Source organism: Tupaia chinensis, unplaced genomic scaffold (genome assembly GCF_000334495.1).
Source record: "Tupaia chinensis unplaced genomic scaffold, TupChi_1.0 Scaffold000634_1, whole genome shotgun sequence".
NCBI classification, from domain to species: domain Eukaryota; kingdom Metazoa; phylum Chordata; class Mammalia; order Scandentia; family Tupaiidae; genus Tupaia; species Tupaia belangeri.
In genome coordinates this window covers 5,730,767-5,741,161 of record NW_006160154.1, presented here as the reverse complement: position 1 = coordinate 5,741,161, position 10,395 = coordinate 5,730,767, and the positions used below count along the sequence as shown (strand labels likewise).

Genomic DNA, 10,395 nt, shown 5'->3' with positions numbered 1-10,395 from the left:
TCGACCCAGTTCTCTTTTCAATCCAGCTGCCTTGGAATCACTAGGAATTTCCTCTCTGTCCTTTATTTAGCTAAATCTGCTTATCTTTAAAAGCTCTACCTTTTCCAGGGAGTCATTTTTGGTTACTGTAATATAAAATGTTCTCTCTCAGTTAAAATTATACACACATACACACACACATTTATATATATAATGTCTTATATGTAACACACACGCACACACAAACATGTGTGCATACATACACATGTATACACACATTTTCCTGATTGTTACTGCTTTATTGCCCTTTGTTTCATGGATTTTTTTTTTCTCTTTCAGTCATTCTTTATTTACAGTTTAATACAAATCAATTCTATAACATGAGAAGTGACTAAGAATCAAAGCATAAATACACAAACACAATATACAATACAAAATAGACTTACAGCATTTGGGTATGAAGCAAAAGGGAGTATTCATTCACAAACACAGTAGCTTCAGATCGGTTTAATCTAGTTATTCTCATGTAGGTTTCTAAAGATGTGGGAAAATGACATTGTTATCAAGACTACTATGGCTACATTAGATATTGGAACAGAACCTAAGCATCAGTGTCACCATGCGAACAAAATACTTCAGGGGAGTGTATTTTTTAAAAAAATTTTGCTGTCATAAAAGATTTATTTTATAGAATAAAACCCACTTGAGCTTTTATCTAAAAATATTGACTCATAACAGAATGTGTTCCAAATGTGGCTATTCTGATCCATAAGTTAAAAAAAAGTATTTACAGAAAGAGTATAAAAGTTTCTGTGAATTTAATGCAAGTTAGCTTCCGTTCTTCGCTTCCCAAATACTTGATTTGGAGTTTTGGCACCTTCACATATTTGCCTTTCTCATTTCAAGATTTGTAATTCTACCTTTAAAACAGATCATTTTTTAAAATGTAAAAAGTTTTCAACATATGCAGAAATAAAAAGCGGTATTTTTAAATTAGTTGAGGCCAACACAATTCTATTCTTTTAAAATAGCTTTTAAAAAGTTTAAGTAAACGAATTGGGTGCTCTTTATCCAATAAAAATAGGTGATAGAAAATGCCTGCCATTTGACTTTATAAGGTTAAGCAAGATTTGGGGCCGGTGGGTGATGTGGTGGTTAACGATGCTGGACTCCCACATGGCTGACTGAAGTTTGAGTCCTAGACCTGGAGACTTGGTTTCTCGCTTCCTCCCTTCCTCCCCTCTCTCTGTTCCTTTCTGGTCAAATCAAATAAATAAATAAAGTTAAACAATTTTTTTAAAAAATTAAATTTTATTTTATTTATTCATTCATTTATTTTAATTTGATGGGGGGGGTGAGAAAGCAAGTCACCAGGTCAGGGACTCTAACCATGGTCAGCTATGTGAGAGTGTCCAGTGCCCTAACCACCATGCCACCTGCTGTTCCCAGTTAAATAATTCTTAAAAAAAAAAAGATTCGCCCAATATGCTTGGACTTGGGAATAGATTTCAATTCATCATTGCCCTGGCATATCTCAATTACTACATAACACATCAAATGCAATGTCAAACACAAAGGGTTAAATTCCTCAGAAAGTAGTGATAACTTTACAGTGTAAAACTTTATTTAGAGTATATCGACATTAAATTAGTACTGCTGAAACAGGATCCAGATAACACCGGGAATTCCTTCTAATGTACATATAAATAGAATTGAATCATGGAAACTTTTCATATTACCTACTTTATGGCCTTATAGACTGAATGAACCAAATGAAAACTGAATTTCCATTTTACATCCCATTTTTTATCTCTGGATAAGATAAAATATATAATATATATGTTTCCCTGGATTTTTCATCAGCATGAGTTAAAAAGTAGCCTTTTTAAAAAAAGAACAAACTTGATTGATATTTTTATATTTGACAACATCTTTAAAATGTGGACTACAAAAGCAAGTGCTTTTACATAAATATAAATGGAAAAAATAATAAAAAAGGCATATTGTTTGAGTCTTGATGCCTAATATAGAAACGACAATTTAGGTACCCATGTCCATATTTCTTTTCTTTTTTTTTTTTTTAAAGAATGATTTAATTTAATTTTATTCATCATCATTATCATTATTTTTTAATTTGACCATAGAGAGATAGAAAGTGAGAAAGCAAGCTGCCAGGTCTGGGACTCAAATTGTGGTCAGCCTTGTGGGAGTCCAGCATCTTAACCACCACACCACCTGCCAGCCCCATGTCTATATTTCTTTTATTTTATTTCTTTTTTTTTTTTGGAGAGGTTTTCGCTATAGGGCACGTGCGCTCGCCGACCAGACAGAGAGAGACATAGAGACAGAAAGCGAGAAATCACCCCCCAGGGGAGATGGTCACGCCGCAATCCCTTCGCCTCTCGGGATCTTGGGCACGCACGCACACACACCCTGGTTTGAGTTTTAAGCCACCGGGTCCGGGATGCGAACCTCGGTCAATACGTGGGAGTCCAGCGACAGCCATTACGCTAACTGCTGGTTCCCAACCCATGTCCATATTTCTTAAGCCACATTCAAAGAAATCATGTCTTAACTAATTTCAAGTGATGTCTCTTCATTTTATGCATAGAACTCCGACAGATTTAACATTGGCATTCATCATTTGGCCACGTCCTTCACATGTTCTTCAAATTAATCAAATTTGAGATACTCAGCATTTTATGTGCAGATAAAATAGGTGTGGGATTAGTAGATTCGATGAAGATCTGTTTTTTTTCCCTTGCCATACTGACTTCTAGATGCCATTGGAATGGGTTTAAAAGATGAGGAAGTGTAGATGTTTCTTGGCCTGAGCTTCTTTCTTAAATAATTATTTAATTTTTCTTCATTCACTCATTCATTCATTTTAACTTGATGAGAGAGAGAGAGAGCGAGAGCGAGGAAGCCAACAGGTCCGGGACTTGAATCGTGTTTGGCATGGGAGTTAGAGTCCAGCATCCTAACCACTAGGACACCTGCTAGCCCCTGGCCTGGGTCTTCTAACAGTAGAGATGAAGAGAAAGCGAGATCACAAGGAGACTGGCTGCTGACTGCAGGGCACTGCCAACGGCCTTGGTGGTGGCATTAGCTGGATTTGGGGCAGCTGAGGTATTCTGGGAGGAGTTACCTGGAAGTGTTACGACGGTTGTTTGATTTGAATAAATCTGCGTGGGTAGGAGAGGTGCCAGCAGCATCAGCCCCAGCCCCAGCCTGGCCATCGCTCTCCTCATGTCCAGTCAGTCAGTGTGCGACTGTCTTGCTGGATACTGAGTGCTTTCTGAATCACTGGATCTGGCGCAGGCACAGACAAGGTAGTTTCTTTCATGAATCTTTTAAACAATGCACCTTTAAGGATTAGCAGATGGCATAATGGTTACGTCGCTGGACTCCTACACAGTTGAAGGTTATTTGAATCCCTAACCTGGTGGCTTAAAACTCACACTGGGTGCGTGTACACACATGCCAAAGATCCCAAGAGAAGAAAGGAGGAGAAGAAATTGCAGCATGGTCATCCTCCTTGGGGTGATTTCTTGCTTTCTGTCTGTCTCCATCTCTGGCAAGTACACACGCCCTATAGCAAAAATATCTCTTTCAAAAAGAAACGTACTGGGACCAGCAGATGGTGTACTGGTTACATTGTTGAAATTCCATGTAGTTGTCCAGGGTTTGAGACCTGGACCTGGTGACTTAAAACTCGGGCTGGTGCATGCTCATGCCGAAGATCTTGAGAGAAGAATGGAGGAGAAGGGATTGCAGTGTGGCCATTCCTCCTGTGTGGTGATTTTTCGCTTTCTGTCTCTCTGCCTCACTCCATGTCTCTGGCAAGTACACATGCCCTGTAGCAAAAATCTTAAAAAAAAAAAAATGTACCTTTAGTTGTACAGTTTTGTGGGATACTATATGGCTTTTCAAAGCATGCATATAGTGTGCAATAATCAAGGATATTTTCATATTCATCATCTTCAGCAAAGAATCTTACACTGTGTTGTCTACACACACACACACACACATACACAGACATATATAACTGTCAGTGTCTTTTTTGCCATAGGGCATGTGTGCTCACCTGAGAGAGACAGAGACAGAAGGAGAGGGAAAGTGAGAAACTACTCCATAGGTAGAGCCACACCACATTCCCCTTTCCTCCATTCTCCTCTGTGCTTTTGGGCATGCACACACAGCTGAACGGCTTGTTTCTCAAGCTGCTTGTTCAAGACTCCAACGTGGAGTTGGGCATGTGGGATCCAGCACCTTAACCACCACACCACCTGCTGACCCTCCTTTTTTTTTCTTTGCTTTTACCCTTTTATGGTATCCATACCTTATTTGCCTTGTTTACATACAAGTAAATGTTAATTTTATTTTTTCTGTTAAATGTTTTTTCCTGAACCCCACATGGATTTTTTTTAATCCTCTAGCTACCATGCAAAATCTCTGAGAATAATTTAGCAGCTCAGCATTGGATACTTGCTTTGAAACACAGATTCCTTCCTTTGAGTCAGTGCATAGTATTTTTGATCTCTTTCTCATTATCTTCTTTTGTGTTCTCCATAGCTCTTGTCACTATCTGAATTATCTTGTCTCTTGCTCAGTGCTAGAGTAAGACCTTCAGGGACTGAGGCTCTGAAAATATTTTGACAATCATTTACATAATAAACACAATTCTAAAACAGGTATGTACAAAGGGCTAGCCGTTTCTAACCCCCAACCCAATAATTTCTATTTTGATGATTTTTTTTTTTTTTGGAGAGGTTTTTGCTATAGGGCGCATGCGCTCACCAGACAGACAGAGACAGACAGAAAGACAGAAAGCAAGAAATCACCCCCTAGGGGGGATGGCCACGCCGCAATCCCTTCTCCTTTCTCTTCTCGGGATCTTGGGCACACACGCACACACGCCGAACATGAGTTTTAAGCCACCGGGTCCAGGATTCGAACCGCAGTCGACTACATGGGAGTCCTGCGACATAGCCATTATGCTCACTGCTGGTCCCTATTTTGATGATTCTTAAAAAATATATAGGATATATCAAATTCCTTCAAAACTTATTTTGGTACACCTGATTTTGTTGTTACTCAGGACAGGGCTGTCAGTAGAATTATCCACCTGTTTCCTACACTAGAGGAGAAGGCATTATGAGAGTAGAAAACAATCTTTTTTCCTCCATTCTTCCCCTGAGAGTTTGGGCACACAAGCAGAGCGCCCAGCGTGGGTCTTAAGCCACTGGATCTGGGACTTAAACTGTAGTTGGCCTTGTGGGAGTCCAGTGCCTTAACCACTACACCACCTGCTGGGCCCTAGAAACATTCTTTTGAACAGTGGGTCTGGATTCTTCAACAATGTCAACACCATGCAGATCCAAAAGAGGTACAGTAACTATTTATTCCAGACTAAAGGAGATTAACTACAGATTTCGTTTGTTTCTTTGTTTCTAATTGCCGGAGGGTGTGTATACTTGCTGAAGAGAGGTGGAGAGAGGGAAAGGGAGAGAGCACCCCTCCATGGGATGTGGTCATGTCACAATCCCTTCTCCATTTCTACACACTGTTGGAATGTTGAGCACACACATACATGGGCCTAGTTTGTTTTTCAAGCTGCCAGGGAGGGATTTGAGTTGTGGTTGGACATGTAGCATCTGGCTCCCTTAACCATTAGGCTATGGGGCTGTCTCTAACTATGGTTTTTGATTTTTTTTTTTTTGGAGTGGTTTTCGTTATAGGGCTCATGCGCTTGCCAGACAGACAGAGAGAGACAGAGAGACAGCAAGCGAGAAATCACCCCCCAGGGGGGATGGTCACGCCGCAGTCCCTTCTCCTCCATTCTCCTCTCGGGATCTTGGGCACACACGCACACGCGCCCGGCGTGAGTTTTAAGCCACCAGGTCTGGGACGTGAACCTCGGTCGGCTACGTGAGAGTCCAGCAACATAGCCATTATGCTAACTGCTGGTTCCCTATGGTTTTTGATTTTTGATTGAATCCTGGGTCAAGAAAGTAAAACAGCTCAAGAGATATAATTGCAAATTAAAGAGAATTGACTAGGAGGCACCAACTTTTGTTCCCGCACAGAAAGAACAATTTAACATTAACTCGCCAGTGGAAATAGTTCTGAGAGAACTCTGGAGTACAATTAAGAACATGTAGCAACCCAGAGAAGCACAATATCCAAAGGTGGCCACACAGAAAAGCATAGAATGCGTTGATGTGCATCACTTGATCGATCCCCCATTCTGGCATGGCTTGGTACCAAGAGGTGTTCCCTGAGCCATGACCTCCCTCTTCCCTGTAGGGAGGCGTTCAAGATTGAGAGACACCTACCATTGCGTGGCATGGTCTGTTGATCACTCTGAAACTAGATGTAGATAGTTTCCTCATGGCTGTGCCCACCATCTCGCCAGTGGATGGCCCTCTTTTGATCGAGACTGAGCATGTTCTGCCCAGTGGACCCAGTTATGTACGATGTGATGGCTGTACAGGCCACCCCTACCACATATCTTCCTGCATTTTCACTGACTCACAGGCCATGGCTAACAGCCTTGTTGTCTGGTTAGGAGTATGACAACTGAGTGACTGGACTATTACGGAATAAGTAGCTGGACCAAGCAGCCACTTGGTTAGGCTGTGCCTGTGAAATCCCAATCTCAGTGTTCCCAGCCATTTTTTTTCTTTTCCCTTTAGCATGTTCTTCAGTTCAGGCCATCTTACTACTTCAGACAGTACCCACTGACCAAACTTGTTGCTTATCGTGTGGGTCTCTCTTCTATGATCCCACAGGGGTGGAGGATGGGACCAAGAAGTACCAGTGTGCTAGGATTCCTCTAGTGGTGCCAGGAATGTCTGATCCTTCCAGTCAGGTGGATGATGTCATCAGACATGTCCCTTTTTTTTTTTTTTTTTTTTACAGAAAATTACCTCCTTGGATGAGCAAGGCAGAAAGGTTTGGGTCAAACAACAAGGGCAGTGGGTGCCTACAGAGGGAGTAGTAGCATGGGAACAGGTACAGACAGCCTGGGTTACTATACCTGGACAGCAGGTACCACCCAAGTGCTAGAATACCTCCTACTACATACAGCAAGGATGGGAAGTGGGCAGGGTATGGGGAAACGAATCTCTCCTGTATTTGTGCCTGAAGAATATCTGTGGTACCTGGATCGACAATACCCTAGTTTATGTCAGCACAACAGTAGCAGCAGGTGATTATGTGAAGAGTCTCTGGATTTGGAATGTGCATATTCAGAGCATTACCCCCTGATGCAAATAGTCCATTAAGTGGGCTACTGCCATTCTGATGGAGTTCCCAGTGGCTATACCACTTTTAATTTTAGAGTTACACCCTCATTGTAGGTTATCTAGAACACAGAAACAAAACTAGAGACTGACTGTAAACATCACTATAGACACATCCACAAAGTCAGAATTGATTCAGGAGCCCAGTAATGTAATCCTAGATTTCCTATGCTTGGTAATTCACTGATCCTTTCTGGAGAGATGAAATGGCATTAGCTATAACAATAAAAAACATTATTCAGTAAATATATAATATGCCCCAAAGACTGCAGTAAGTGCTTTATATATATAATCTTATTTTGTCATTGTAACAAGCAACAGTGGTGTCATTTCCATCATGTAGATGAGACAGTTATGGTTCAGAAAAAATGAATTTTCCCTAGACAGCAAAACCTGTGCCTGTGATGGAATTTAGACATAGGCACGTCATATTTCCAAGTACATGCTCTTATGCACTGTTGAATAGTTCATGCATTTAAGGATGGCAGAACATTGTATCTGTTATGCATCATAAATGAGAGAGTTCTTATTGATGCCATTATTATTTTTAAAGTTTATGTATTCCTTCTATGAATGGAGACAGAGACAGAAGGACAGCACCACCTGCAGTATTTTTATGCCACAATGCACCCAGCTTCAGCCAGCTCTAAATCGTGAGCATACACATGGTCAGAGTATTTAGGGAGGTCTTTGGACATGAACCTGGAACCCCTACTACGTGGCCCAGCCTCATAAAGTACTGCATTTTACCACTGTGTCTACAATGTCCTTATGATTTTAATTTCAGATCATCAAAGGTCATATAAACTCCGGATTCTATTCTTCCTAGGTCCAGCATGGAATGTCCTTACTCTGAGAACCCTCAGTAAAACAGTGAGGAGGCCTTCTGGGGGTCAGGGCTTTGGTTGTAATTTTAATTGGGGGAAACCAGCTCAAAATCCTTTTTCTGTGAAGCATGCTCTTTCTGCTACTTATCGTGAACTCTCCTGTCCTGAAGATTGCCTTAGCTGCATCTCACAAATGTGTATATATATATATATATGTTATATATATATATATCGCCGCAATCCCTTCTACTCCATTCTCCTCTCGGGATCTTGGGCACTCATGTCCATGTGCCTGGCATTGAGTTTAAGCCACCTGGTCTGGGACTCAAACTGTGGTCAACTACATGGGAGTCCAGCAACATCGCCATTACACCAACTGCTGGCCCAGGTACCAAATATTTTTATTGACTGGTGATTATTTCAAATATTTTATAATTTGTCCTTTAATTTTTAAAGTTTACTTACCCACTTCTTCCATTAGGGAGCAAGAGAGACAGAGTATGTCTTTAACAGGGTCTTGATACAATCCACCTCTAATCTCAGCCAAACCTGGACCATGGGCACATGTGTGACTGACATGTCTCTGAATGTGAACGCAGAACCTTACCATGTGGGTCAGCCTCCCAGAGCATTGTGTTTTACCATTGCCCCACATCCTGGTCCCAACTTGCCTTTTAATTTTGTATTTAACTTATTTAGGAGTACATTTTCAGTTTCCAAATATTTGAATTTGTTTTAAGCTGCACATCATTTCTTTTTATAGGCTTTTGTCATAGGATGAGTACACTCATCAGAGAGAGACACAGAGACAGTGAGAGGAAAGCAAGAAATCACGCCCAGAGGGGATGGCCATGCCGCAATCGGGATTTTGGGCACTCAGGCACATGTACCCAGCATGATTTTCAAGCTGCCAGGGCTGGGACTCAAACCATAGTCAGCCATGTGGAAGTTCAGTACCTTAACCATTATGCTACCTGCTGGCTCCTAAGTTGCAAATCTTGTAAGATCCCCTGATCTGGATTTATATTTTTAGTAGTATTGCAGATTCAACTAAAGAATTGTGTGACAACTTTGATTCCACTCTGTTATTGTCACTGTCTTCCTGTTTCTTTGACTCCAGTTCATCCTAGAAAGCCTTCCCCCAGGAAGTGGGTCAGCAACAGTGGTTTTAGGCACTTTCATGGAATGGGATCTCCTAGACAGACCACTTTCTGTCTTTAAGTCATAATACTGACTCTGTCAACTTGGCCCTGAGACACACAAGCTGAGTTCTCTGGCCTCCGCTTGTCACTGAACCAGTAGTCTAACAAACTCACTGCTTATTCCCTCTCACTGTTTTGCTTTTTTTTCTTTTTTTCCTTTTTTTAAATTTATTTTTTATTTTTTTAGAAAGAGACAGAGAGGGAGAAGGAAAATGAGAAAGCAAGCTGCCAGGTCTGGGTCTCAGACTACCATCAGCCATGTTGGAGTCCAGCTGCCTTAACCATCACACCACCTGCCAAGACACCCCCCCTCCACACACACACACATTTCTTTTTTTAAGAGAGATCTTTGCCATAGGGCGTATGCATTTACTGGAGAGGCAGAGAGACAGAAAGTGAGAAATCACTCCCCAGGGTGGATAGCCACGCTGCAATCCCTTCTTCTCCAGTCTGCTGTTGGGATTTTGGGCATACAGGCCCAGTATGTTTTAAGCTGCGGAGACTGGGACTCAAACCGTGGTTGACCAAATGGGACTCCAGCTATGTAAGCATTATGCCGTCTGCTGGTCCTACATTTCTATTCCATTTATAGCTGCCCAGGAGTGTGCTTTTGGTTTATTCTTTTCCCATTTTATTAGTTGTTGCTTATGTGTTTGAAGTAGAAGAGGTGCAGTAAACTGTGCACTCATTGTCCCACATTGCCCACAAGTCTCTTTTTCAGTCACTTTTTACGTTACATTATGCCTCTGTCCCTTAATTCAGCCAGCATTTACTGAGTGTCTATTATTTGCACCATATACTAGGCATCGCGGTGGTATATAAAGGTGATTTTGATAGGGATCCTGATCCGGAGAGGGATCCGTTTCAGTAAGAGATTTGGACTTTCTGTTTTCATTGTTCTGAGTTTTAGTTTTAAAATCTATGAAATGTGTATAGTAACATTTGCTTTAATCCCATTAGATTATGTAGGGCACTTAAAACAACAGATTATCTACATATGAATGGTGATAATAGTAATGATGAAAATCATGATGATGAAAATAATGATTGATACATGGACGAGTAATCCACAGAACATTT

At 41.2% G+C, this 10,395-nt stretch overlaps 1 protein-coding gene across 1 annotated transcript; it reads right to left on the bottom strand.

Annotated features, from left to right (window-relative positions):
• Window positions 1–2,999: 2,999 nt before the first annotated feature.
• LOC102498835 (signal transducer CD24) lies at window positions 3,000–3,346 on the bottom strand. The gene has a single exon (XM_006159537.3). The coding sequence runs from the start codon at window positions 3,228–3,230 to the stop codon at window positions 3,000–3,002; it is 231 nt and encodes a 76-aa protein (XP_006159599.1). The 5' UTR covers window positions 3,231–3,346.
• Between the last annotated feature and the right edge of the window lie 7,049 nt (window positions 3,347–10,395).

Bases quoted from the DNA above. Each gene is read 5' to 3' on its own strand.
- LOC102498835 (XM_006159537.3), bottom strand. From the start codon at position 3,230: ATGAGGAGAGCGATGGCCAGGCTGGGGCTGGGGCTGATGCTGCTGGCA.